The sequence below is a fragment of the Cydia amplana genome, chromosome 8 (genome assembly GCF_948474715.1).
Source record: "Cydia amplana chromosome 8, ilCydAmpl1.1, whole genome shotgun sequence".
NCBI lineage: Eukaryota > Metazoa > Arthropoda > Insecta > Lepidoptera > Tortricidae > Cydia > Cydia amplana.
This window is the reverse complement of record NC_086076.1, coordinates 15,185,572-15,212,762: the sequence shown is the minus strand read 5'-3', so window position 1 is coordinate 15,212,762 and position 27,191 is coordinate 15,185,572. Positions and strand designations below refer to the sequence as shown.

At 37.8% G+C, this 27,191-nt stretch overlaps 4 protein-coding genes across 4 annotated transcripts in view; 3 read left to right on the top strand and 1 right to left on the bottom strand.

Moving 5' to 3' along the window:
• LOC134650174 (uncharacterized) overlaps positions 1–15,795 on the top strand; it is a 40,304-nt gene extending 24,509 nt beyond the window's left edge. The window contains exons 21-30 of the mRNA XM_063505055.1: positions 1,205–1,311; positions 8,218–8,419; positions 9,220–9,457; positions 10,501–10,970; positions 11,728–11,846; positions 12,498–12,610; positions 13,222–13,318; positions 13,643–13,765; positions 13,899–14,070; positions 15,079–15,795. Coding sequence (XP_063361125.1) covers positions 1,205–1,311; positions 8,218–8,419; positions 9,220–9,457; positions 10,501–10,970; positions 11,728–11,846; positions 12,498–12,610; positions 13,222–13,318; positions 13,643–13,765; positions 13,899–14,070; positions 15,079–15,602 — 2,165 coding nt within the window. The 3' untranslated portion in view covers positions 15,603–15,795. The remainder of the gene's footprint in view (positions 1–1,204; positions 1,312–8,217; positions 8,420–9,219; positions 9,458–10,500; positions 10,971–11,727; positions 11,847–12,497; positions 12,611–13,221; positions 13,319–13,642; positions 13,766–13,898; positions 14,071–15,078) is intronic.
• A 1,925-nt stretch (positions 15,796–17,720) lies between these two features.
• Positions 17,721–19,722, top strand: LOC134650094 (programmed cell death protein 2). The gene is made up of 5 exons (XM_063504925.1): positions 17,721–17,961; positions 18,072–18,251; positions 18,543–18,698; positions 18,821–19,219; positions 19,535–19,722. Exons 1-5 carry the CDS (start codon positions 17,782–17,784, stop codon positions 19,685–19,687), a joined length of 1,068 nt encoding a protein of 355 aa, XP_063360995.1. The 5' UTR covers positions 17,721–17,781; the 3' UTR covers positions 19,688–19,722.
• On the bottom strand, positions 19,677–20,969 carry LOC134650096 (transmembrane protein 242). The gene is made up of 4 exons (XM_063504926.1): positions 20,815–20,969; positions 20,456–20,559; positions 20,222–20,358; positions 19,677–19,869 (listed from the first exon to the last, which is right to left on the bottom strand). Exons 1-4 carry the CDS (start codon positions 20,844–20,846, stop codon positions 19,732–19,734), a joined length of 411 nt encoding a protein of 136 aa, XP_063360996.1. The 5' UTR covers positions 20,847–20,969; the 3' UTR covers positions 19,677–19,731.
• Positions 20,970–21,302: 333 nt separating this feature from the next.
• LOC134650093 (tRNA-dihydrouridine(20a/20b) synthase [NAD(P)+]-like) lies at positions 21,303–22,650 on the top strand. Its single transcript, XM_063504924.1, has 2 exons — positions 21,303–21,508; positions 21,591–22,650. The coding sequence occupies exons 1-2, from the start codon at positions 21,372–21,374 to the stop codon at positions 22,630–22,632; spliced, it is 1,179 nt and encodes a 392-aa protein (XP_063360994.1). The 5' UTR covers positions 21,303–21,371; the 3' UTR covers positions 22,633–22,650.
• The last annotated feature ends 4,541 nt before the right edge of the window (positions 22,651–27,191 follow it).

Genomic DNA, 27,191 nt, shown 5'->3' with positions numbered 1-27,191 from the left:
AAGAAAACACGTTCATGTGTTGCGCCGCAAAGTGAGTTATACTTTTATATAGCTAATATAGCTATTGAAATGTGTTCACATTGCCGAAAGAAGCTTCATTTCACGCCTAAATTTGTTTAATACTTTGGATTGGTCACGAAAAACACTCCGAGCGTCTATTAAATCTCTTTCTAGACAACTAGGATATTGTAACCTATACACAAACATAACATCTTAAAAAATCGTTAAAAGCTTACCTACAGTCCCACACTGACAATTTGGCGTGCTTTTTATAAATGTTTATCGACCCGGGAATAATTCTAAAGCGGAAAAGGTACGAAGATATTTGACGAACAAAGAAGTGACTTGTTTAGAATTCAGTTTTGATATAGTGTACAGTAGATTTGATAAGTGGTTCCCTTTATGTATATCTACATCCCAATTTATTTGCCACTATCAAAGTCAGCGGGCAATGAGCAATAGAAAATGAATTCATGAAAATTGCCATGATACCATTACACCTCCAAGAATTTCCAAGAAGTCATACAATCACTACATAGTATAAAACAAAGTCGCTTCCCGCTGTCTGTCTGTCTGTATGTATGCTTAGATCTTTAAAACTACGCAACGGATTTTGATGTGTTTTTTTTAAATAGATAGTGATTCATGAGGAAGGTTTATGTATCATTTGTTAACCCATGCAAAGCCTGGGGGTGTCACTAGTTTAAAAATATTTTTGACACTGCTGTACTGTTAAAATATATATATATATTTCATTTATCACTTTCCCATAATAGTGCAAACACATCAGGGTTTTGGGACACTTTAAAAACCCTAGTGGTGTCCAAATTGAGGATAAATCCTGAAAAATGGATATAAGGCGATCTTTCAAGTCTTTCAATCAAGCGGTGGAAAATATAATGACAACTGTTTTCTATTTTAATTTTGTATCAAGCAGAAACATTTGCGAACAATTCTATTAAGCTTAAAAATAAAATAAAGGTTGAAAAAGCTACCCTAGGGCTCATGTATGGCATATTGTAATATTTGCCGTATTGTGTATGGTCTTGGTAGTTCAGATGGCAGAGCACTTTACTACTGATCCAGTGGTTGTGCTTTCAAGTTCCACCCAAGTTAATGAAATTTTCCACTTTTAATTTATTTCTAAGCTTAAGTGTTTTCTATGACTATAATATGGAGAAACTGACAGGAATAATAATTTCAGACGCCAGCAGAGACGAGATTAGCCAGAGCACCATGCAAGATGCGATTGCATCTCTCACATGCCGCACCATCAGGATTGGCTCATATAAATATACTCCAAAAGAAAAGGTAAGTAGTGAAGTATAACTCTTCATTTTGCTGCTTACTAATTTACCCCTTTATTCAACTTATACAAACCTCATTTAGCTAATAATCGTTTGTCCTTATCTGTCTTTTTGACTTATGTATTTTTAAGAAAGGGCATAATACTCTATACTTTTTTAAATTAAAATAGTAGTGATAGGGATTGAAAAAAAAAAACTCCTCGGTGTTTGGGTGCGGGAATATATTACACCAGCCAAAAAATAGACAAACAGAAATTATATTCACACTTATAAGCACATTTGGAGCTTACAGTTACTGGGCATATATATGTTTTTAATGTATAGTTAGTTATAAACACATAGAATAGAATAGAATAGAAAAACGTTTATTGCAAAAACCATCTACATACAGCACCACACATATACATTTAAGAAAGAAGATCTTATACACTAAACAGTTAAAACTATTAGTAGCTTAAACTAACATGCAATAATAATCGTAGTATTGATGCTGCTATAGAGGCTACAAATGGACACCACTCAGCATATGCTGTAACATAATATATATGCTATAGCGCTGGTCTTCCGTGGAGCCCAGGGCAAGAAGATAGCTCAGAACAGTAAAGGCAGTGTCAAAATGTGATTCAGTACCTAATTAATATTTAACACAAATTACAAACTTATACATGAAGACAAAGAAAAAGAAACAAAGTGAAATTTGATATGGAAGTGAGTGGGTTGGGAATATGTAAATATATATAGTCAGGCAAAGCATGTATTTAGTATAATATTAAATATAGTGGAGCATATATACATAAAAAAGGGAACTCGAATAAATAAAGAATTATAATATAAAATAGGTGAGTTGGTAGTTGTAAATAGGTTTACAGAAAAGGCAACGATTGACGGCTTTAACCAACAAAAGAAAAAAAAAAAATCTTTTATGCACCGTATTACGCCGGAAGTAAGTAAAATATACCTACCAATAAATTATATAGCTAAGCTGCATGGAACGCTAAGAACACGGCAGTTGCAAGCTGAAAAGATATTGTTTAAATTTAAGTTTAAAAGTATGTAATGTTTTTAAGTTACGTATTGGAGGGGGTATGTTGTTCCAGCATTTCGTGGCAGAATAGCGAAAACTGCCACGAAACGCTGCGCAACCGCCGCGTCTCGGACAGAGAAGTCGAATGGCATCTCTCATTGGGCGGGAGGAGAACGACAACTTGTTAAAAAGGTATTGGGGCTGTTGGAATTTTACTACACCGAAAAGTAGGGTCGCAAAATGCAACGAACGACGTGCTTCCATTTTCAACATCTTACCACTGTTAAGATAAGGGGTGACATGAGTACGTGGAGGGATGGGGAAACAGAAACGGGCACAAGCATTCTGGATGCGTTGAAGGAGTGCCTTCGAACGCGCCAGTAAGCAACCATTAATCACAGTGTCGACATAGTTGAGTTTGGATAATATTAAAGTGTCGCATAATTTTATTCTAAGGTCGACACTGAGATATTGGCGAACCTGATATAGTACTTTCAATCTATAGTAGCAGTTTTTAGCGACATCGAGTACATTTTGTTCAAAACGCAAGCCCTCGTCTAAGAGTAGGCCGAGGTTACGGGCTGCAGAGACTCGTTCGAGGCGTTCCCTCCCGAGCATAACATTAATATCAAACCTGGTGACTTTGTCAACTTGGCCTTTAGTGCCAAGCACTAGAAACTTTGACTTGTTGGGGTTAAGGACTAAGTCACACTGTCCAGACCAAACGTCGATACGATCAAGATCCTGATTCAACAGCTCCACAGCAGTTTGTGTCTCCCGAGGATGGAACGTTTTATAAATTTGTAGGTCATCTGCATACATGTGATAGTGACAGTTCTTTATACAACTAGCAATGTCTGCCACGTACAAAATAAACAAAACGGGACCCAAAATCGACCCCTGAGGGACTCCGCAATTTACAGATACATTTAAAGAGTAATCTGTTAGTCCAGAATAATTACGAAGCCCAACTTTCTGCGAACGGCCAGAGAGATAGCTATCAAACCATTTTATGGTTCCGACGTCGAAACCATAGTAAGCAAGTTTAGACAGCAATAGTGAAATATTTATAGTGTCGAAGGCACGGGAAAAGTCTAGGAGGACTAGGATAGATGCCTCTCCTTTATCCTGCGCTGTTAGTATGTCATCGATCACGTCCAGGAGTGCCGTGGCTGTGCTGCGCCCTTTCCGAAATCCAGACTGCTTATTTGGTAATATGTTATTTGCTTCTAAAAAATCTGTTACTTGCCGACATACCACTTTTTCTAGAATTTTCGACACGAAACACAGAATGCTAATAGGCCTGAGGTCCTTTAAGTCAGTAGGTTGAGGTGTTTTGGGTATAGGCCTAACTATCGCCGATTTCCAGTCATCTGGAAAAACACCAGTGCAGATGGATTGGTTGATGATACTTGTGATGATAAATAGGGTTCTAGGCAAGGTAAGTTCAACCATATCCAACGTGATGTTGTCAGTGCCTACTGCATTGCTTGAAAAGGATTTAATGATCCTCAAAACAGTGCTTTCATCTACTGGTTTTAACATGAACTTCGCAGAACCAAATCTATGGAACTCATAATACATTAAACTGGTTAGGGTGACACCTCTTCTAGTAGGTAAATTAAGAAAGTGGCTGTTAATCTGATCTGGATTATTAAAGTTAGGAGGCAATTCATTACGCTTTTTAAAATCGGCTATGTTACTTTTAATATTTTGCCACAGAACTTTGGGATTATTTTGATTGCTTGTAATATATGTCTGATAAAAGGCTGATTTTTCGGTAAAAATAGCTGCGTTAACTATGTTTTTTAAATCCTTATAATATTTTTTATGAGAGTCAAGCCCAGTTCGGCGAAATCTTGCGTGCGCTACATCACGGAGCCGCATCATCTCCCTGACCGTGGGTGTGATCCAAGGATGAAGTTTCTTTTTTATTAGAATTTTTTTTAACGGCGCGTGGAGTTCAAAAAGCTGTAAAATGGACATATTGAAATGGAAAAGAGTATCGCCGACGTTGTCACACACCAAGCATTCCCAGTTTATAGATTCAAGGTCAGCGTTAAACCTTTGCATATCAATATCCTTAAGCGGTCTGTACACTAACCACCTTGGAACCGGCTTATTTTTCCTAATGTTGAGCTCACAGGTGATAAACGCATGGTGACTGAGGTCGGGGATATAGTTGACCGCTACATGTCCTATTTTTGTATTTGAACATATTAGATCTATCTGCGTTTCTGAGTGATCAGTAAAATGGGTAGGTCCATTAACAAATTGTGATAGTTGTAGTGTGCGTAAGAAATCTGATAACTTGATTGTGTTCGGATCATGAGCGCGTAAGGTATTAATGTTGAAATCGCCTAGCAATACGACATGATCATATGCTGATAGTGAACATATTGACTCAGTTAGTGCATCAAGAAAAACATCAACACTCTGCCATGGGGGCCGGTACGCGGTCCCTATAGCAATCTTATTGCCATTAAGATTAAGGCCAAGCCACATTTGCTCAACGCTGGGAGCCGACGACGGCGTCGTAAGTACGCGCGGGCGTATATGTTCACTTATATAAAATCCTACACCACCGCCGCGTGTGCGCTGGCCGGCCGGTCGCGGCGAGTGACGCAGACGGAACCCGGGCGGAGCCGGGGCACGCAGTTCCTCACCAATACGTAACCATGTCTCATTTATAGCTAAGATGTCTACAGGGTGACGGTTAAGGGCTACTAAAAACTCATTATGGCGTGTTCCTAGCGAGCCGGCATTCAATAAACCCAATTTAAAGTTTTTATTTTTAATTACATATTTAATAACATGCGAGAACACTAGCTGGCAAAACAAACTATTTATAAGCAGCTGTTTGAGGATCGTCATATGGCGGCGTTCAACAGATGTTAATCTGGGGAAGTATAAACCATTAGGCGGTATAAAATGTGACCGAGCTGAAATTTGCCTCTGAAAGTTATTATTTTGGTAATTATTCAAAAGTATAAAATAATAAATAGCATGCAGTGTATACAAATATATATTTATTTCGTTATATATAAGCAGGTAAGTAGGTATTGACAGGAGTATTATCGGTTTTTTATACGTAGACATGTTTACAAGCCTAGTGCGTACTAATTCATAGTCACAAGGTCGAAAATTAAAACTAAAAACAAGTTGACGAGCGATAACAATATAAACACACATCACAGCAGATCGTTTAGGTAACATTTGATAATATTCTTGTTGACATGCGTTTATCATCGTTACAATGAGTGGTAACTTAAAAACGGTTTTTTTTTTAATGAACTCATTGAGAATCCTCACAAATAAATTATAATTTACACACATGAGCATTACGACTATACAAAAGAAAACGAAGTGCATTAATAAAGCATTAAGTAATACATAAGGTGCAAACTTATTTGTTCCCAAAAACCCTACCTATGTCGGCTTCAGACCTGATTTTTATTGCCGAATGTCCAGCATCGCGTCGAACAAAGATGTTACCACGAGTCGTCCAGGGGGCTCGCCATTGCAGGCGCCGGGCTTCCATTCGAGTTTTATAAAACAGTTGCCGGTTTGCAGCTGTGAGACGCTCGTTAATGTAGACTCGACTCGGTTTACCGGTGAAGCCGAGGCCCGTCGTATCGATGACACGTCGGACGCGAGCTGCTCGGAGCAGCTGGTCCCGCTGATCACGCCGCACGAACCGCACGACCAGAGGCCGCGACGTCATAATAACGCTCGAAGTACTGTCGCTTTCAGGGGGGGGGGCCTGCCGCTCCTGGTCCCTCCGGGGTCGCCTCGCACAGGCTGCTGGACTCGTCTGCGGAGTTCGCTCCACTGTGTATTTTCTGAGCTGGGACCGCACGACGAACACCGACCCGGGTTACACTCATCACGTCATGCTCCGATACAGCCACTCCGACTTTTTGACCTATAAGTGTTATCAGGTGTAGTTTATTCTCATTTGTTGTCTCAGGGACCCCTGTGATCTCAAGGTCATTGATGAGTAACTCCTGATCGCGCTCATTTATTTGACACTTCAGTTTTTCCACTTCGATCACTAACTCATTGTTTTGATTTGTGTCGATATTGTCACTGAAGCGCGTTTCCAAGGACGTGATGCGTTCATCGAACGAGGTCAAACGCGAAGAGATTGATTCCATTGTAGCTGTGAGTTTGTCTAGCCGAATAAAAAACTTATTAGAAAAATCATTTAGCGCTGACATAACATAGGTCTCCATTGTCAGCTTAAAGCCTTCTTGAATTTGCTGTGTTATATTTAAAGGGGTGTCTATAATAGTTTCCACTGTGTGAACTTCCGGGGTAGGTAATACGACCTGCGAAGAGCTCGGCCTGCTAGGTTTTTTACGATGCGTAACATTGGTCACGCAAGCGTCGCTCGAATGAGATGCATGGTACATCGCTCGCGCTGGGGAATTATCATAGTCCGTTTTAGGCACTGTTAGTCTTCGGCACTCGGGGCACGTCCAGCTATCCTTGGTGCATTGCTGCAACGCCTGGAAGCGCTCCACCGACATGTTGAGGCAGTGTAGGTCATATTTACGTTGGCATGAGCTACAACTTAAATATAAATTGTCCGTTATAGCCAGTTCACAGCCTGCACACACGTAGTTATCGGCGCCGTCGATGTCCATATTGCTAGAATTGTGCATGATAATTAAGCGCTGGAGGCGCTGCACTGACAGTACACAATAACACTATCGTCTAGCGAGAAAATAAAGGCAGCGGCTGCAGCGCTAACCGGTTTGTAAACACAAATCGTCTACCGTTAAGTTCACTAGTAGTATGTATGTGATTATTATGGTAAATACATAGTTTTACAGATGTAAAATAACACCACTTCACGTAGCAACTATACGTTATTTAGTTATGATCACTACTACACACAATCTTCACTTTTTACGACAGGTTTTTGATTAAAACGCGGAGCAACTTAAAATGACGTCCGCACAGTAGCTGTTCCGATCTACCCCTGTATCTACATGAAGTAGGCTATGATAATTATACAATTATAGGAAACTACTACCAACATGCTTAGAATTTTTGGTTTATTAGTGACAATAGCAACAATAAAAGTAAACTTGTGTAAGTAAATCAAATCACTGAAAATGTAAAAAAATGACCTTAGTCAATAAACATTAACTGTTGACACGTTGATATAGATAATAAAGCATATAAATGATCACTGATAAAGTCGTATATTTATGTTTAAAATATAATTGGGTACTTTCCTCTACTTAGAATAAATTATTTCACTCCATGCACGAAATAAAGCACTAGATAATTATTAGAAAAACATAGATGGCAGTTATTTTTAAACACAATTTCTATTTAATAAATCGGATAGAAATATATACTTTCTCCTCTCATCTACTCAAAGGTTAACTGGAAGAGATCCCTCAAAGGGATAAGTTCGCCTTTGTACTTCTTACTAATTGTATGTTATTTTTAATATGTCTTTTTGTACAATAAAGAGTTTACTACTACTACTACTACTAAAAGGTGAGTTAACCATGACCAGGCGTGTCTCACTCCGCGATTTCGTCGCTTTGCTACAGGTAGCTAAAAGTACATCCGTTCGGCCCCAATTTTGGGGAAAGCCATAAGCCGCGCGTGGCGCTGTCGCCACCTAGCGGCCATATCTGTGCTGATCGTAACAGACGCGTTTTGTTAGAGAGTGAGTCTTCTGTACTTAGTACTATTATTTATTCTGCCGTGACGTATACTACTTTTCATATAAATTCCACATTAGCAAATCGTATTGACAGTTCTAAAAAAGAAGCTGATATGACTAGTAGGAAAGTACCCAATTGTTCCGTATTTCGTCTACGGATGTTTATCAGTTTTAGTACAATTTTATGTTGTTTGCAGGTCACTATCTCATCCAAAGGAGTTAAAATAGTTGCTCCCTCACTTAAAGATGAGTCCCGAGATGTGGCACTTCAAATACAGCTGAAAGAGGTTGTGAGATTATTAGCACATTTCTCTAAAGGTGTACCGGTCATTTTCCTCTATACTGTTAATAAGTGTGGGATTTATATAAGAAAAGCCCTTGACATGACGGAGGAGTCAGGTTTGTGTTTTAGAAATATTACTCTTAACATACCTAATCTTATGTTTCATCTCACTTTTTATATACACCGTGTTTTTTTTTATTTCCGTTAATTTCAAGGATGCATTCCTGAGCTTAAATCAAGTAACTTTCTCAAAGACACCGATATTCTAATTAACTCCATTTCGGAGATAATCAATAATTTATTTTTTTCCTATAAGGCCTCTACAAGCGTGTACACTTGCCTTAGGGCCTGTTTACATATTGATTAGTGTTTAGAATGAGTTCATACATTTGCTACTAAACTTAAGTACAATCTCGGTCGATCGATGTTCGAAATGACATTGGTATGTCAAAAGCAAAAAAATATTTTTTTTTTTGAAAATTAACTATGCCATTTACTTCTCTTAAACATACTTAACCATACCCCGAAGTTAACGGAATTCAATAAAAACACGGTGTATATTCCATATTATATCTATTAATGATTAGTTATGTACAAATTGAAGTGATTCAAATAGCTGGCTGTTAATCCCTACATTTGAAGCTGCTTCTCAGATTTTGTTTTATTTTAATTTACACACATTTTCGATACACACGGTTTTTGTAACTATACTTGAGTTCTATTCATAATAATCCTAATACAACATACAAGTTAAACATCCTAGTGCTCGACTAATTCCCAATAGATGACATCCTGGCCATCCCGCTGTCTCTATGTACAATGATTTAAGTTTAAGATGACTTGTACTGGGATAGTGATGAGGACTCGGAAGTTTACCTCAGAGTGTCAAATAATGAAGTATAATATCTGTCTACAGGTCCATATTATAATCCTATGTCAAAAATCGATCCCCAAAGAAGAATAACATTGTTGCCGGACTGTATAACAGAAGAAGCAAAGTCAGCGTTTAAAATACTGTTTGGCAAAACTATGGACGAGCTGAATGGTCGCGAGGCTAACGATATTTTGGTCAGAACGTGTACGAAAGAAGGCAACAGCGTTACCAAGATGGCCACGCGGTCGACAAGTGCTTCCAGTACTAGTGGAGCTAAAAGGTAACTAACACATTATGTGCTAATGAAGTAGCCACTTAATACGAATTTGTTTAAGAGGAAAGGGCACGTAGTCACGTGACCGCTTCTCGATACAAAGGTAGTCCCCATTTTTATTACGTATGCCCTTGGGTACGTACGAAATTGTGGAACAATTTTTCTTTTTTACCATCATATGCAATATCATGTTATGTACAACTGTACACCTATGATCGACGAATAAAGAATTTATATTTGTATTATCTCTGGACTAACGCTTAGCTGCAGCATTTCAGAGGTATCCCCATCAACTGATGACGTAACTTTGAAATGCTTGGCAGACTCACTTCCGGCCATTTGAGAGCTGGACGACGAGTGTTTTCTGTAGCTACATAGATATTGCTATATGTTGCCAACAGTCTCATCTAGGTATCAGATGAGAGATGACGTAAATTTCACTTTTTGTCGTACCTTTAAAGTGCCCGGCAGACGCACTTCCTGCCATACAGGAACTGGCAGATGAGTGGTTTCTGAAGCTACATATAAATTCCTATCTGTTGCCAACAGTCTCATCTAGGTATTAGATGATGTACATTTCACTTTTTTTTTGTTACTAGAAGTGGTATTTTCTTGCTTTTGGCCAATTCTAATTTTTTTACTATATTTTCGTAACTTAGCATCACATAAACGTGGGCTTATCAGGATTATCAGATGACGTAGCAGATCATACGGTCCCCGCCCGTACTATTACAGTATTTGGGTGAATCAACTTTTTCTTGTCACCAGTTGCCATGGTTACGTTCCCCTGGGTCACTCTTTAAAACCTGATTTTTAGGCATTTAAATTCCCCAAAAACGCCTTTTTGTTATACTTATAAACCCTTTCCATAGAGGGTCGTCTACCAAGCGTGTCAGAAGAAGGTGGTGTACAATGTCTTCTAACAAACTATGCTACTATTGTCTCTTAGCTGACCAGACAGAATAACAACAAGAAATAGTTGATCCACCCATTTACAGAATACTTGAACAATTAAGTAGGTATGTAATTATAATCTTATTTTCTTTCAGCTCTGGCCCTACAGATATAAGACAAATATTAATTTATCCACCTGGGAAAGGTGGTATACCTATCAATACAGAAGACTATATGTGCCTAGCCCAAGACCAATTCTTAAATGACGTGATAATAGACTTCTATTTAAAATATTTAGTTCATGATGTCCTCACACACATACAGAGAGAAAAGACTCACATATTTAGTACTTTCTTTTACAAAAGACTAACTACAAAACCGAGTAAGGTTAACAAAAGTTCTAACCCCCACGAGTGGGACAGCAGTCTGACGCCGGCGCAGAAGAGGCACGCGCGAGTCAAGACGTGGACTAAAAACGTGAATATATTTGAAAAAGACTTCATCGTAGTTCCTATTAATGAGAATTGTCATTGGTTTGTGGCTATCATATGTTTTCCCACTATCGAGGGATGCCGGAGTATGATAGACAACCGGACGGTTACACCGCAGGAGATTAGGAAAAGAGGTAAGATTCTAGAAAAATAATTAAATAAATAAATAAATAATAAATAAATATTATAGGACATTATTACACAAATTGACTAAGCCCCACGGTAAGCTCAAGAAAGCTTGTGTTGTGGGTACTCAGACAACGATATATATAATATACAAATACTTAAATACATAGAAAACAACCATGACTCAGGAACAAATATCTGTGCAATTAAACTTCTATTGGAATACAAGGATTAAAAAATGTTGGGTTTGACTCCTTTGAATAATTTGATGTCCTAATGAGTAACCAATTTTTATAAAATTATTTTACAAGCTTATATTTAACTTGCAATGTTCGTATGTAGACCCACTTCCTATTCTTCGTTTGAGTTAAAACTTCACAAACATATGTAAGTTGAGTGACAATGCAATATGGGGCATTATCTATGAAAAGGGACCTTGTTGTCGATGGCGCTTACGCCCCGCAAAGCGTCGCGCGGCATTGTATTTATATCGGAGCATCGTTAATATTGGCGTAAGCGCCATCGACAATAAGGTCCCTTTTTATGGATAACGTCACATATTATGGTACCATTGAATTGATCTGATAAGGGACATAGGAAGTGGCCATAGGAACTCTTGTGATAAAACAACGAAAGCTGGGTGTTGGGTTTGTTAGAATTGTCTTGATGAGTTGCCTGTCGAAAGAAAAGTACAGTCCGCAATAAAAGCTTGTATAAAAAATTAAATTTTTGACAAAAACTTATTAATATATGATTTGTTTTTAGAACGGCGGTCGTCTATGCAGATAGGCAACACCACGATAACGCCGCTGACCAAACAGGAGCAGCTTACATTAAGTTGCGACTCGGACAATCTCAGCGAGCGAGACGAGGCTGAAGCAGAGGTAAGGACGTTCACTAACACCTACAAAAGTTCCCCTGTGGCGTCCCTTCCCCCTAGGGCATCCCTGGCTTCCTTCTAAACATTATACAAATCAGTTTCTTGCAGTCAAGGCTTTAACGAGTCCGTAGCTGACCATAATATCTTCATACCAACCACCTCATTCAAATGATTTAGCCAAACTGAAGGTTAAAATAAAACTTTTTACTACTCTAGTCAGTTTTGTTTCCGATTAGATATTTTGTAACTTCAAAAGTTATGGTAACTTTTTTCCTCCAAAATTAAATCTGAGTAACTATGCACTGGTATGCACTGAATTATAGTGTCGTTTACATATTATTGTATCGCAGTATTAGACATTATAGGAACCTTAGCATTTCTGAAGAAAAAGTTAAACATCACAATTTTTGAAAATTCTAATCTTATTAAAACGGAGTATACTCCCTTTGTTGCCGGTCCCATATTGGGATACCCTCCTCCAATTGAGGGGGGATTTAAATCTTCTCGGGGCAGAGGTGTAGGGTTGGAGCCGGTCTACCTAGCTTTATTTGACGTTCATAAGCGCATTGTAATTATGCCTACTTGAATAAACTATCTTTTATCTTATGTCTAGCTAAAGGTGTGGCTCAAATTAATGAAATGCTTTTGTTAACAGGAGAGCGACTTGGACATGCAGTGCGATTCTGACGAGGAGGAGGCCGAGGCGGCCGCGGCCGCGCCCGAGAAGGTTGAGGCTCCGCCGCCGACCAAGACGGAACCTATTAAGCAGTAAGTCCGTTACAACCTTGTACTGGTCTCACAGGTGTAGTTGGCTGTAGAATTTCATATTACATATAAAATTACCGATTTTTTGCAATTGGCTCTTAGCTAGTTAGCTCAAGTTAAGAAAATAAAAAAAAACACGTTTAACTGATTTGCAAGACCGAAGTGATCCCATAAGTGTACCGCGAACAAAGTTTTGTGCGGTACACTAAAAAGACAAATATGTAGATCAATCCAACGAAAGTTGTAAAAATTCGAAGTTACTTCCTACACATGATCTACAATTTAAATTATTATTAGTAGTAAAGTCAGCAGCATAGTTGCTAAGCGGGCGAGGTATTCAAAATTACCTTGACGCGCTCTTATTCTCTTAACTATAAAGTCGCGTCAAGATCATTTTGAACACCTCGCCCGCTTAGCAACTATTGCCGCTGACTGTACATACAGGTGTTTACCGTCACGCAGCTGAGTAAAAAGTGTGTTATGAATTGTAAGCTTATGCGCAATATTAATTATTAACGTTCAAGACACAGCACTTCAAACCATACACAATTTTACTGCTTATCTTTTGATCAACATGTCACAGCGCAAACACCTTATAAGCGCATTTTTTACAGACCCTGTATACTAATCTTCGATTCCCTCGCCGGCGCGTCCAGGTCACGAGTGGTGGCTACTTTGCGAGATTACTTGACCTGTGAATATCAAGCAAAGGTAAAACACTTTATTATTTCAGATCCTTTTGCTTCAACAGGACTAGGACATAAAAGGAACAAATGTATCTTATCCTAATCTTAATGTTTATAACATATGTTACATGCTGTTGCATAACATTACGGCGCTTGCACAATGATTTCTTTTGATTACGAAAGTAATTTCTTCATAAGGCTGCTCAGCATAGTACAAGAATTAATTTGTTGAGTCCTCTTTTATTCACTTTAGCATTCATCAATTAGTTTTTGTACATTATCAACAAATATCAATCTCATTAAATGTAGGCATTAACTAGCATTTGATAAATTCTCATTTATGTTACAGCTCTCGGCTACGAAAGTGTTCAACAAAGATAACATCAAAGGAAGCTGTCCCAAAATCCCGCAACAAAACAATTTCACCGATTGCGGGCTCTATCTGCTGCAATACGTGGAACAGTTCTTCAAGGTAAGAAAGATTAATTTTTACCATTTCTACATATAAAATCCTTTGTCATTATCTATTGTTATGGTGATACCGGATACTTAATACCGGTCATTTCTTCTTTTTTGTCATTTTATTAAACCAAATTTGTTTTCAGGATCCAGTAAAAGACTACGCGCTGCCGATCAAACAGTTGGTGAATTGGTTCGACGAAATCGTAGTGACGCGGAAGCGAGAAGAGATATCCTTGTTGCTGAAGGCGCTCATGAACCGCTATAATCCGGACTCGCATTTGGCGCTGCCCGACATTGCGTTTCCGACCCTCAACGGTACGTGCATATCCATCTATACCAGGGATGTTACGGAGCTCCGTTTCCGTTAAGTCGGAACTTCCGTTTGGTATTACACATCCGTTTCTGTTCCGGTTCCGTTACTTTTGAAACGGAAGTTATATCGGATGTCAATGATTAGCGCGGCAGCGGGACATGAGCGGTGTACATCAAAAACAAACAGGTTTATACCAGTCATTCGCTCATAGCCCCGTTTGCCACGTGCTGCAGTAATTAGATGTTCTGGTATATCCGTGTTTTTGAATTTAAAGTACCTATTCGTATGTGTTGTGTTGTGTAATGTATACCTACTGATAGTACTGACTCAGGCTTCGGTTCTGGTTCCGGTTCCGTTTTCGGTTCCGATTCCGTTTCTGGTTCCGATAAACTAAATTTAAAACATCTGGTTCCGCTTTCGGTTCCGATAAAACCACATCCGTTACATCCCTGATCTATACTTGTTGTTAGGACGAAACCTTGTCTATCAAGGTAGCTTTACCTAATATTATACATAAGTTAGTTTTAACATGTATTGTAGACTATGTTTATTGCAATAAAGGATAATTTTGCACCTAACAGCAAAGTTACTAACTGTAGGAGTGTCAAAAGTCTAAGAAACATTCATGCTTCGAATTTGGCCATTGAAGTAGGTGTCTTGAATGAATCACTGCATAGTATAAAACAGTCTTTTCCCGCTGTCTGTCTGTCTGTATGTATGCTTAGATCTTTAAAACTACGCAACGGATTTTGATGCGTTTTTTTAATAGATAGAGTGATTCAAGAGGAAGGTTTTTATGTATAATTTGTTAACCCGTGCGAAGCCGGGGCGGGTCGCTAGTAGGCTATAATAATTGTTGCTATTATTTTTCCCGCAATAAAGAATATTGGAATCAAATATCAAGTCTCATCTTACTTCAAGAACTAAGTTAATTTCTTCAAGATTCCTATATATTTTAACATGAATGACTTTCTTATCTGTTGTTTATTGATTATTTTCCAATATTACAGGCAAATTGGTCGAGACTGAAGAACACCAAGATGAATCAGACGGAGACAAAGCGAATTCCAGCACAAGCAAAATCATCAAAACGGAACTAAAGGAGGCAGAAGGCGGAACAATGCTCACTTTCGTCAAACAAATATCAGGTGACATCCTACTGAAGCCCAACTTCTCGGATGCTGCTGACGCGCTGCTCCGCAAAACCATCAGGATCTCAGGCGACGCAGAAAACAGACTCCAACTCAAACCGGGGTTCATTAAAAAGGGTGACAATGAAAATCAAATTCTGATCCCTATCAAACTCCACTCTAGCAGTGAATTAGTTAAAGACATTCAAAATACGTTACTAGTTAATAAGAATAAAAGTATGGGTGATAAAAAACATGGTGTAAATAATCAAAATGTATCCAGTGTGCACTTCAGACAGACCGTGAGTGAAAGTGACGGCAATTCATTCCTAAAGACGCGGCGGATCAACAAACTAGACGACGTCAATGAAACCAGCAAAAAATTCAAACGGAATGAATGCTAACTGTTGCCTGTCCATACCATATCTATTAAATTATTATTAATTTAATAAACTGTAAAGTTGTTACATGGACTCTGTAAATATTAGTTAATAATTAACATGTATTAAATTTACTGTATTTTATAATGTAAAGATTTAAAATTAACTTGTGTAATTATATTAGTTTCCACAAAATATAAACCTGGAGGTTAAGTTATTTCGAGGTTTTATTTTTTTAGTTATTCCTCACCGACAATCCTTGTCACTTTGGGTACAGTCCGTCTAAGCTAAAGCGCTTCACACACCTTAATCCAGTAACTGACGACAGGGACGCAGAAATACGTAGAAGTGAGATGCAGATATCTCTGCAGTGTCTAACGTACTTATAGTGATTGACCCATAGGCACTGACTTGGGAATAACGTATGCATTAATAAATCATTTAAAATTTGCTTGAAAAGGGTACAGTTACAGATGTATACATACTACATACATACATGTGTGCATACTTCCAGTCCTCACCTATGGTGCTCAGACTTGGTCTTTGACGGAAGCTCAGAAGTCCAAACTCGGGGGTTGTCAGAGAGCTATGGAGCGCAGCATATTAGGTGTGAAACTAAGGGATCGCATCCGGAACACCACGCTGCGCTCTAAAACTCAAATAATAGATGTAGCTCGAAAAGTGGCCAAGTTAAAGTGGGACTGGGCTGGTCATGTCTGCCGCATGCCGAATGACTTATGGGCCAAGATAACCACAGAGTGGGTGCCCCGTGAGTCGAACCGGGGATCCGGCAGACCTCGTCGGCGATGGCGGGATAACTTAGACTCCTTTTTGAGCGACTGGCCAGATGTAGCTCAAAATCGGGAGGAGTGGAAGAAGAGGGGGGAGGCCTTTGCCCAGCAGTGGGACACAATAGGCTCGCAATAATAATAATAATACAGATGTTCACGTTTGTTGTTGTCCTCCTTATTCAGCTGTCCACAAACGGCATGCAAACAATACAAATCTATAAGCAAGAATATTAAAATGTGCCTACTTATACACTTATAGCAAATTCATCGAAATCGTTAGAGCCGTTCCCGAGATACCCGAAATATATATATGTCACCGTAAAATTGTAAACACTCGTCATATTATAATCTCGCTAGTTACATTATAAACTGACGGCAGGGAGATTATAATCTAACCTAACCTAACCTACGTTAGATTATAAACTAACGGGTTCACAATCTTACGGTGTCATATGCATATAAATAAATAAATATACAAGAATTGCTCGTTTAAAGGTATAAGATAAGATAAATAGATAGATAAGATAAAAAAAAACCATGCTTAGATACAAGGATGTCCACGTGCATATAATTGTTTACGAATCTCAGCTTAGGTGGCGTTTTGTCCTGTCCTAGATCACGCTAACAAGATTTTTTTAGCTAATGATCCTAGACACCGTACAACTTTGTTTAGTTTATGAATCTCGCGCTAGATGGCTCTGTCCCGTGGAGTATATATGACACCGTAAGATTGTGAACCCGTTAGTTTATAATCTAACGTAGGTTAGGTTAGGTTGGATTATAATCTCCCTACCGTCAGTTTATAATGTAACTAGCGAGATTATAATATGACGAGTGTTTACAATTTTACGGTGACATATACATCCTGAATCGCGCTAACAAGATTTTTCTTGGGTTAATGACCTCAGATTCATACAATTTTGTTTAATTTACTAATCGCACGCTAGATGGCGCTGTCCCGATAAGTGTAAATCCCATAGTAAAGAAGCCTGCAGCAAACGTAATCTAAACTCTATGGTCGGACACTATTAGGCCCGTTACACATTATCGCACCGCACCGCACCTATACGTGAGAGCGAGAAAGAGATATCTGTTTCTCGCTCTCACTTATGGGTGCGACGTACCAATTCGCGATGCGGTGCGATAGTGTGTTACGGTGTTCCCACTTTATGGGTGCGACGCACCTGTCCTTGGTGTGTACGTACTTCGGTTTGTTCAAGTTACATTATAAACCGCCAAAAAATTTAGCTCCTCTTCTGCCAAATAAAAAGAATGTTGACGTTTTGTTGATAAAAAAAAGTTAAAATTCCGCAACTTCCACAAGTCCACACTTGTCGCCATCATTAAGTTTTGAATTACTTTACTTAAAAGTTAAAGATTACTTCGAAATACCGAATCATTCTGCATTTATAATGTCGGCAAACAAAGTGGACATAGGGACATTGGAGAAAAAGAGTAGCTGGCTTCTACATCCCAGATTTTTCCCGAGTAAAATCGGAGGGAAACCTGCATGGTTAGATCTTGAAAATATCCCTCACCCTAAAGATTTAACCTGCAAGAAATGTGGCGATCCCCTCGTTATGATATGCCAAGTAAGTATCATAGCATGAAATAAATAAAAAATTGCAACTAATCAAGTGCATAATTATTTTTTCCAACCTATCTGTAGTATCGATTTTTCTTATTATAAAAATGTTTACAGGTCTATGCTCCATATGAAGAAACCGATGACGGTTTTCATCGCACAATTTTTGTATTTATCTGTAAAAATGGATCTTGCTGTCAAATAAATTCTTCAGAAAACTTAGTAGCGTTTCGCTGCCAATTACCAAGAAGAAACAAATTCTATTCTTATGAGCCCTACAAAGTGGATGAGAATGAAGTAAGTTATATATAAATACCATATATATTTGTACTATAATGTTAATAGTAGTTAACACTGGAGTGCCTGTGCTATGAGCTTACCCATGGCCAAAAAACTGATTACTTGAACATGGTACATGGTACATTCGTCAAGCTCATTTTTTTGGACTACTATACTAAGTATAAAACTATAATACCTAAATGTTATTTTGTCTAATTGTTTTTGATTTACTTTATCACATAAAAAATATTACAAACTCATTTATTTATACATTATTTTATATAATATTGGTGAATGACTATTTCACAGGTATTTTCCATGGACAAATGGCCCAAACTATGTGAGTTATGTGGACTCAGAGCACCTTCGCATTGCTCAAAATGCAAAAAAACTTACTATTGCAGTCGTAAACACCAAGTACTTGACTGGCAGAATGGCCATAAGCAACTTTGTCCCACTTTGCAGGTAAATAATATTTACTGATTTAAGTACAGAAATTGGAGCCTAATTGTCTATGGTACAAAAATGTCTTTACAAGAAGATGTTGAAATAATTTATTTAAGCATGTTTTATTTTTATTTTTGCAGACGGAGGAAGTTCCCGATAATTACTTCACAGTGACAGAGGCAGGAAAAAATAATCTGTACAAAGAATGGGAACTTATAGTGGACGAGGAAGATGAGGAAACTCCAACAGATGTGGATGAAAACAGAGAAATGGCAAAACTCAATGAAATGTTAAAAGAAAAGAAAGCTGGAACATTGTCCAATGTAAGTGAAAGTGAATTGGAACAATATGCCGGGAGGGTAGTACCTGATGATAAAGTGTTCAACAAGTTTAACAAGAGAGTGGCAAGGCATCCTGAGCAGGTGCTGAGATATGATAGGGGCGGCACTCCACTGTGGATTACAGGCAATGCAGAGAATTGTGTCACACAAGTTGAAAACTGTGAATATTGCAATGGAGAAAGACAATTTGAATTTCAGGTAAGCTAACAGTAGACTATGTTTTCTGATGAGCCATTGGAATTTTTTCCAAAATTGCAAAATTTCCACATTGAAAAATTTCAGAAACTTCTCACATTTTTGTATGGGAACCGAAATGTTCCATTTCCAAAATGAAAGTTTCTTTGTTTCCTGTAAACTCTTCCTGAAGTTTCTGAGCAATTTTCCAGATTTTTGGTAAATTTTCGTAACTTGCACATGTGTACCTGTGTTGAATAAATTAGTAATTTCATTGTCACTGAATATTAAGTTCAGTAACATTAACTTAATGTCCTTGTCCTTACTTTTTTCTTTCAGATCATGCCACAGCTTCTAAATTTCATCAATGTTGGTTGTGACATCAACAGTGTGGACTGGGGAGTCCTGGTGGTGTACACTTGTAAAGCCAGCTGCAACCAAGGCCCTGCTTACAAGAAGGAGTTTATTATAAAACAAGATATAACCAGCTAAATATTTTTTATTAATAAATTATAATAATATGTAAATCACAAGGCTTATTTTTTCTTCCCGTAATCCTCTGCTAAATATGTCATCAGGTCATTAAGCCCGCTGAACTCTGTTCTAGATCGTGGGGGGTTGTTCTTTGGTAGGATTGGCAGTATGTTTCCCATCTTTATTCGGAAGTCCTTTAGCTGTAACAAGGACATAGGACGTTTATATAAGATAGCTAAAATCACAATTAGATCATATCCAAATATAAAAAAAAAAATCATATCCAAATAATCTATTTCACGAGTCTGTGTGTCATATTATATTTTTACACATTTTGTGAGACTTGTGAGCAAATGGCAAAGACATATGCACTTGAGAATTATATATCAAACTTACATAATAAACTGAAGCATTAAACTAAACCTTGTTTAGAGTAATATCATAAAAATTGGAAGGAGACTTTTAAACAAACCTACATGACAAGAATTTATTGAGTGTTCACAAGCATCATAAATACCAAGGTATTCTTAATATGCATTTAAATTAACTTACATCTTTAGCACCAGAGAGTTTCCAAATTCCGTAACATAAACAAGAGGTACCAGCTACTGCATAGAGTGTGCCCCAGCCCAGGGCTCGAAGAGCAAGGATGGCCCCTGCATCTGCTAATTCTGCACTGGCATGTACACCTGCATTTCAAATATTAAAGAATATAATTTTCTTAGACATTATTTAAAAAAACTTTAAAGTAAAATGTAGATTGCAACATAAATATGATTCAATTACCTTTATTGAAGTATTTGGGGTCTGCTTTTTTTGCTGCTGCTAATGTGGTTCCAAATCCTACAAATGCAGAAATTCCCGCGACCGTCGCCAAAAATGCACCAGCTGTAATAACAAAATAAAATGAGTTTTGCTCTACTATAGTGAAGCGGTATTCTAAAATCGCTTCACTGTGGCTCTAGCTAGCGTGACCTTCTTAACATGTGATTATAATGCTATTTTATTAGAATTGTATTATGTTATGATTGTGGGACCTTATTGCAAGTCTCAGATTATTCTGGCACTCGGACTCCTATATCATTCAGAAGGAAATTGTCGTTGGTAACTTGTGAATGTGAGTAGGTATCATTGTTTACATAACTTTTATTCGTTGAAGTCGTTCTTCCTTTTCCATATTACTAACGTAATTATAATTATTGTACTTTAAAACCACGTATTTTAAGTCATGTTTAACACTATAGGTAAAATTGTACCATATAAGTCATATAACCAAGAAATAGAAACATTCAATGTTGACATGGGTTAGCTGTCAAAATCGTCCAATAACTGCGATAATCAATGAAAATGAGGTCAAAATCACGTTCAGATACTACAGATTGTTATGAAAACGTATGACGATTTTCATAAAACAGTGTTCAAGATACTAACCCAAATAAACTTTGACATATTTTATGCCGATAGATAGAATTACAAATTAATTTATCACTGCTTAGCGCCCCCACCATCGTAGTTTAATTACCGTAATCGCTATAATAGCCCGTTCTGGCATGATATTTGAATGCACTGTTTTAGTTGTAGTGACGTTGACGTGCAGCACACATGTGTTGATTTGAGTAGTAGGTACTTAACTTACTGTAAATCGTCGTGAAAATAAAATATAACATTTAGGTTAATCTGATCATAAGTTAATGTGACTTGAATGAATAATAGCAAGATGAAATCTAAAACTGATATAAGTAATTTATTCAGTGAAGCTACACAGTCGAATACGTATGTTAAAGTCTGCGCGCCTATGGTACGATACAGCAAAGTTCAGTTTAGAACTTTAGTCAAAAAGTAAGCCTAAATCACTTACTACTTATAACATCTTTAATTTATTACGCAGACTATGTTTCATTTACCTAAATACTTTTTCCAGTTATGGAGTGGAGCTATGCTTCACGCCAATGATATTAGCCGATTCCTTCTGCCAAAACGAAAAGGCGCGCTCCAGCGAGTTCGCCACCACTTTCAGCGACACCCCAATTGTCGCTCAGTTCGCTGCCAACAACGCAAATGACTTTGTGGATGCTGCCACATTACTATATCCATACACAGATGGGGTTGATTTAAACTGTGGTTGCCCTCAGCGTTGGGCCATGAAGGACGGCTACGGCTGCGCATTACTCTCCAAGCCTGACATAGTACACAGCATAGTGCGAGAAGTCAAAAATAGATTACCTGAAAATTTCAGTATGTCAGTGAAGATAAGAATATTGAAAGATTTGAAGAAGACTATAGACATGTGTCAGCAACTTGAGAAATGTGGAGTTAATTTCTTGACTGTTCACGGAAGGACACCGACACAGAAATCTGGAGATAGTATAGACAAACCTGCCTTAAGGGAGGTCTGCGCTTCTGTTAATGTGCCTGTTATAGCTAATGGAGGAATTAAGACATTAGAAGATGCAGATGAATTGTTTGAAGTGGTTCATTGCAATGGAGTAATGGCTGCCAGTGGAATATTATCAAACCCAGCATTATTCAGTGGAGCCAGCCGCACCCCACTTGAGTGTGTCCGTATGTGGATGGACTTAAAAAATCAAAATAGAGATAATATAACGTTCCAATGCTATCATCATCATTTAGTTTTCATGCTTGAGAAAATATTAAGTAAAACACGAAAACCAGTATTCAATTTGCTCAATACTTTTGAAGCTGTTGATGATTATTTGTATGAAAACTTGAATATACCAGAAAATTTAAGTTATAGTTGTAATCTGGATGAGTTTTTGACATGTGAGTTTGATGAAGAAGTGATACTGAAGCACAGGGGTAAGTGCCGAGGCTGCGGCAAAAGCACATATTATTGTATTTGTGTGAATTATGACTACAATACTACAGATGGTAACTACTTCACATCTTATGTGCAAGATGAAGATTGTGATGCTTATTGTAATATGTTTGATGAGCCCACATGAAATAAAATAAAATACATATGTTTATCTAAATGTATTTAGTTTGTTTTCTTTTCTGTTGACCAAACTGACACACTGAGCAATAAAAAAAATAAAGCAATAATTATATATAATTATATTAATTTGAATTAATTGATCAAAGCAAAGATTTTACATTCAACATTCACAGTGCATTTTAGGATTTTTGTGAAAGACAAACTATATGGCGCTGTTCCGTGAGGTAAAACTTGCCAATCGCGATATTAAAGATTGATCCTGGAATCCTGCCCCAGACCCGTAGATTTTTTGTTGACGGATGCACGCTAAAGGCTGATTTAGATGGCGCGCAAACTCGCATGCGATTTTAGGTTCATTGCGGACTGTTGGTTACGTCCAATTCAACCGACATATCAAAACCCGCAATGTAATGAAACTCGCGTGCGAGTTCTCGCATCGTCTAAATGAGCCCTAAGTGACTTACATGAAAAATGCTAAATCGCGCTATTGAAAGCTTTGTATTTCGCCAAAATCACTCGGCAGAGAACTATGAAAATTCCCATACAATAAAATTTAGCGAACGTTTTAACGATAACGATGATTGCCGTTTTGGTGCAACCGCTAGTGCTTCGCTTCGCTCGCTCGTTTGATAATAATTGTTTAATCGAGAAATTGAAAGAGAGCATTTACGTCGGCTAAAGTTGCAACCCTTGTAACGTAACTCCATTTCAAAGACATTAGGATTTTCTTCTTTAGCCAACAATATCTAAAGTTGCAAACCGCTTAACTAATACTTTTTGCGACTTTAGCCGACGAATTAAATTATTTACCTATTTAAACTGGTTATTATTGCCGACTTATTACGATAGTTCTCACGGTATAATGTTAACCGTCAACAACTAACGAGGTTTTTAATGTCGCTACTAACAGCGTCAAGTGTATACGACTAAGTATTTAACTACCCAGTAATAAACTAATTTCACCGTTGGAATTAAGTAGGTAGGTACTATACCTACTTAAATAGATATTATCTTTGGGGACACGCTCAATGTTATACACCTACCTACGTGAAGAGCTCCATAGACGAACAAATCGCATGAGATCCCTCTTACTGGAAAAGTCCTGTGCTGCTACAGGACACGGTCACTTAAATATTTATTTTATTCTGTTTTTAATATTTGTTGTTAATAGCGGGAACAGAAATACATCATCTGTGAAAATTTCAACTGTCTAGCTATCACGGTTCATAAAATACAGCCTGGTGAAAGACACAGAAGGACAGTGGAGTCTTAGTAATAGGGTCCCGTTTTTACCTTGTGGGTACATAACCCTAAACACCAGCCTAGACCTAGAGCAATGCTCAGTGTATTTTGTTCGCCTTAGGTATTTATTTGTGGAAAAAAAAAAGCGCGCTGGTGGCCTAGCGGTAAGAGCGTGCGACTTACAATCCGGAGGTCGCGGGTTCGAATCCCGGCTCGTACCAATGAGTTTTTCGGAACTTATGTACGAAATATCATTTGATATTTACCAGTCGCTTTTCGGTGAAGGAAAACATCGTGAGGAAACCGGACTAATCCCAATACGGGCCTAGTTTACCCTCTGGGTTGGAAGGTGAGATGGCAGTCGCTTTCGTAAAAACTAGTGGCCACGCCAATTACTGGGATTAGTTGCCATGCGGACCCCAGGCTCCCATGAGCCGTGGCAAAATGCCGGGACAACGCGTGGAAGAAGAGAGGTATTTATTTGTGACTACGATGCATAAAGAGCTATCAATATCAAATCAATAGGTAAGTGCATTTTTTTCATAATCTGAATGCCACTCACGCCTCGCCTCTGTGTAGAAGTTTCGGTATACGTGAAAATATAAAGCTACGCCGTAGCGCTACGAAGTAAGCTTACAGGCCAATTCGAACGTACCTACACTGACATCAGAATGATATCTAAATTATGTCATTTACTCATTTAGTTATCGTGTATTTCGTCCTTACTTGTCTGTAGGTACATGTATTGGCGCGAGCTAGACCCACGATACCTAAATTACATCTTTTTGATGTCAGTGTACGTTCTAATTGGCCTGTTAGTTGTGATTAAGTTTATGTCTAATATATAGTAATAACAAAGAGCGGCATTTAAGTTTTGAAAATTCGATCTCGATTTGATTTTGAATCTCATTCACACCAATTAAAAATGTGAGCGTGAGGGTCAGTAATTTAAAATCAATTTAATTAGTTTTAGATCGACGACTGCCGTTTTTGAAAAACTCCAGGCTATCCAGCCGTGACATAATCGCCGGGATAACTCGACGAAGATGATGATGATGAGGAATTTAGGAAACTCCTCAAATCTCCTATACCTAAGCATGTATCTGTTTTGTATTTTCATCTTCATCAAGCATTTCTCAGTTCATTCAAGTTTTTATTTAAACAATGTTATTGTTATTGGTGAAATGGAATGGAACTGCTGATTGGATCGAACTTCTTGAAGACATTGTGAAGTCGGTTTTGTCTAACTAAAATTTAGTTTAATATTCTATACTTACAGTGAATTTGGTTATAGCTCGATAAATAATAAAGTTTGCTCGATATAAAAATAAGACTGGGCATTATTGGCCTTAAGAGGCTTTCGCCTCTTAAATAGTTAACATTTGATTAGCTGGCTTAGTAACGTAACCTGGCGTTTAACGAGGCATACTTTATGAGATTTCTAGGTACATAAGTATATCATGGATGAAAGTACCTACATAACAGTTCACATATAACTCATACTGTTACCTTATCATGTATTTAGTACGTACCTGATTACGACACATGGGTAGACAAAACGGTCCATTACCCTTTATGAAATATCTATTTAAACTATTGGTATTTCAATCTACTTAGGAAATCAAAAACTCGATTTTTTGTATTCCACGACGCGCATAGCGGTGCCAAAATCTAAGTACCTAGGCGTGGTGTAGTAAGATGCCCCTTCTTTGATGATAATGTATGCTCGACAAATAGGTGCCAAAAAGAGTTGTTTGCTCTCAAACAGGTGCCATTAATCTGTAGTGAAGGCAGCAATGGTAGGTAACGCACATGCATTACGCTTGCGGACCGTAGACGCGTCGGTAGTGCTCCCGACTTGTACATGTGTGTGAGCTTTACTTTTCCAAAGTGTTTTTTTTTTTTAAGTTTTGTTATACTGAGTTGGACTTAGGATTTTGGAAGTGTAAGTCATAATATGCCAATATTAATTTTCGACCGGTCTGGTCTAGTGGGTGGTGACCCTGCCTGTGAAGCCGATGGTCCCGGGTTCGAATCCCGGTAAGGGTATTTAATTTGTATTTGAACAGGCAATTGGTTCTGTGTCATGGTTGTTTTCTATGTATATAAGTGTGTATTTTTATCTATATTATAAGTAGTTATATCGTCGTCTAGTACCCATAGTCCAAGCTTTGCTTAGTTTGGGGCTAGGTCGATCTGTGTAAGGTTGTCTCCGAATATTTATTTATTTTATAGTGGAGTCCCGTTGTTTCCCATACAATTTTAAGTCATAATATTATATGGTTTGTCATATTCTCATTAGTCATAAAACTGAAACCGTTAACATTTCAGGATTTTCGTTTGGTTAATTTCCTATAGATAGGTTAGGTTAGGTTTGTTTTATGGCAATCCTGAAAAGTGACGCGTTTCTGAACCAAATGAATTATGACTAACGAAAATACGGGGAAACAATACATTATGGCTAGAAACTATTTGGAAAACAATAGAGACCTATTCTATAGTAGGTACCTATGCCCAACCAACTTTGGCAGTTGAATTAGCCGGCATATTTGAAAAGTGGAGGCCCGCTCGTTCAAGTAGGTATAGGTACATTCGATAAACATTGTCGGCAAAAAGAAAAAAGTTTTCATGTAAAAATTAGTCTTCTATAAAAGTTTTTATTGCGGTAGGTACTTATTGCTTTTCTTATTCACGTTCTGCCATTTTCGCACTATGTTCAACTTTTGTCCACAACTTCACCTTCGCATTGGGGCGTTTATGTTGTGGTTAAAGAAATTTATTTTCTCAAAAAATTATTTTGAAAACAATCAAGGAATGTTCAAAATATTTTTTACTAAAAGTACTTATTCATCATATCATATGATATCATCATCATCATGTACATTTACGACCGGTCTGGGTAGTGACCCTATCTGTTAAGCCGATGGTCCTTGGTTCGAATCCCGGTAAAGGCATTTATTTGCGTGATGAACACAGATATTTGTTCCTGAGTTATGGGTGTTTTCTAATAAGTATGTATTTATCTATATAAGTATGTATATCGTTGCCTAGCACCCATAGTACAAGCTTTGCTTAGTTTGGGGCTAGGTTGATCAGTGTAAGATGTCCCAAATATTTATTTATTTATGAACTACCTACTTACTTAAATTTATTTTTTAAGTATTGAAAGTTAAGGTTCAAGAGTTACAGGCAAGAGGCGAATGAGGCGATTCATAGCGCATAATCGTGATTATTTAAATTTAACGAAATATGTATATTTAAAAAAGAGGGCGCGCTACGTACTGCGCGCTATTAAAGTACTTTTTGAATACATCAAACTAGTTT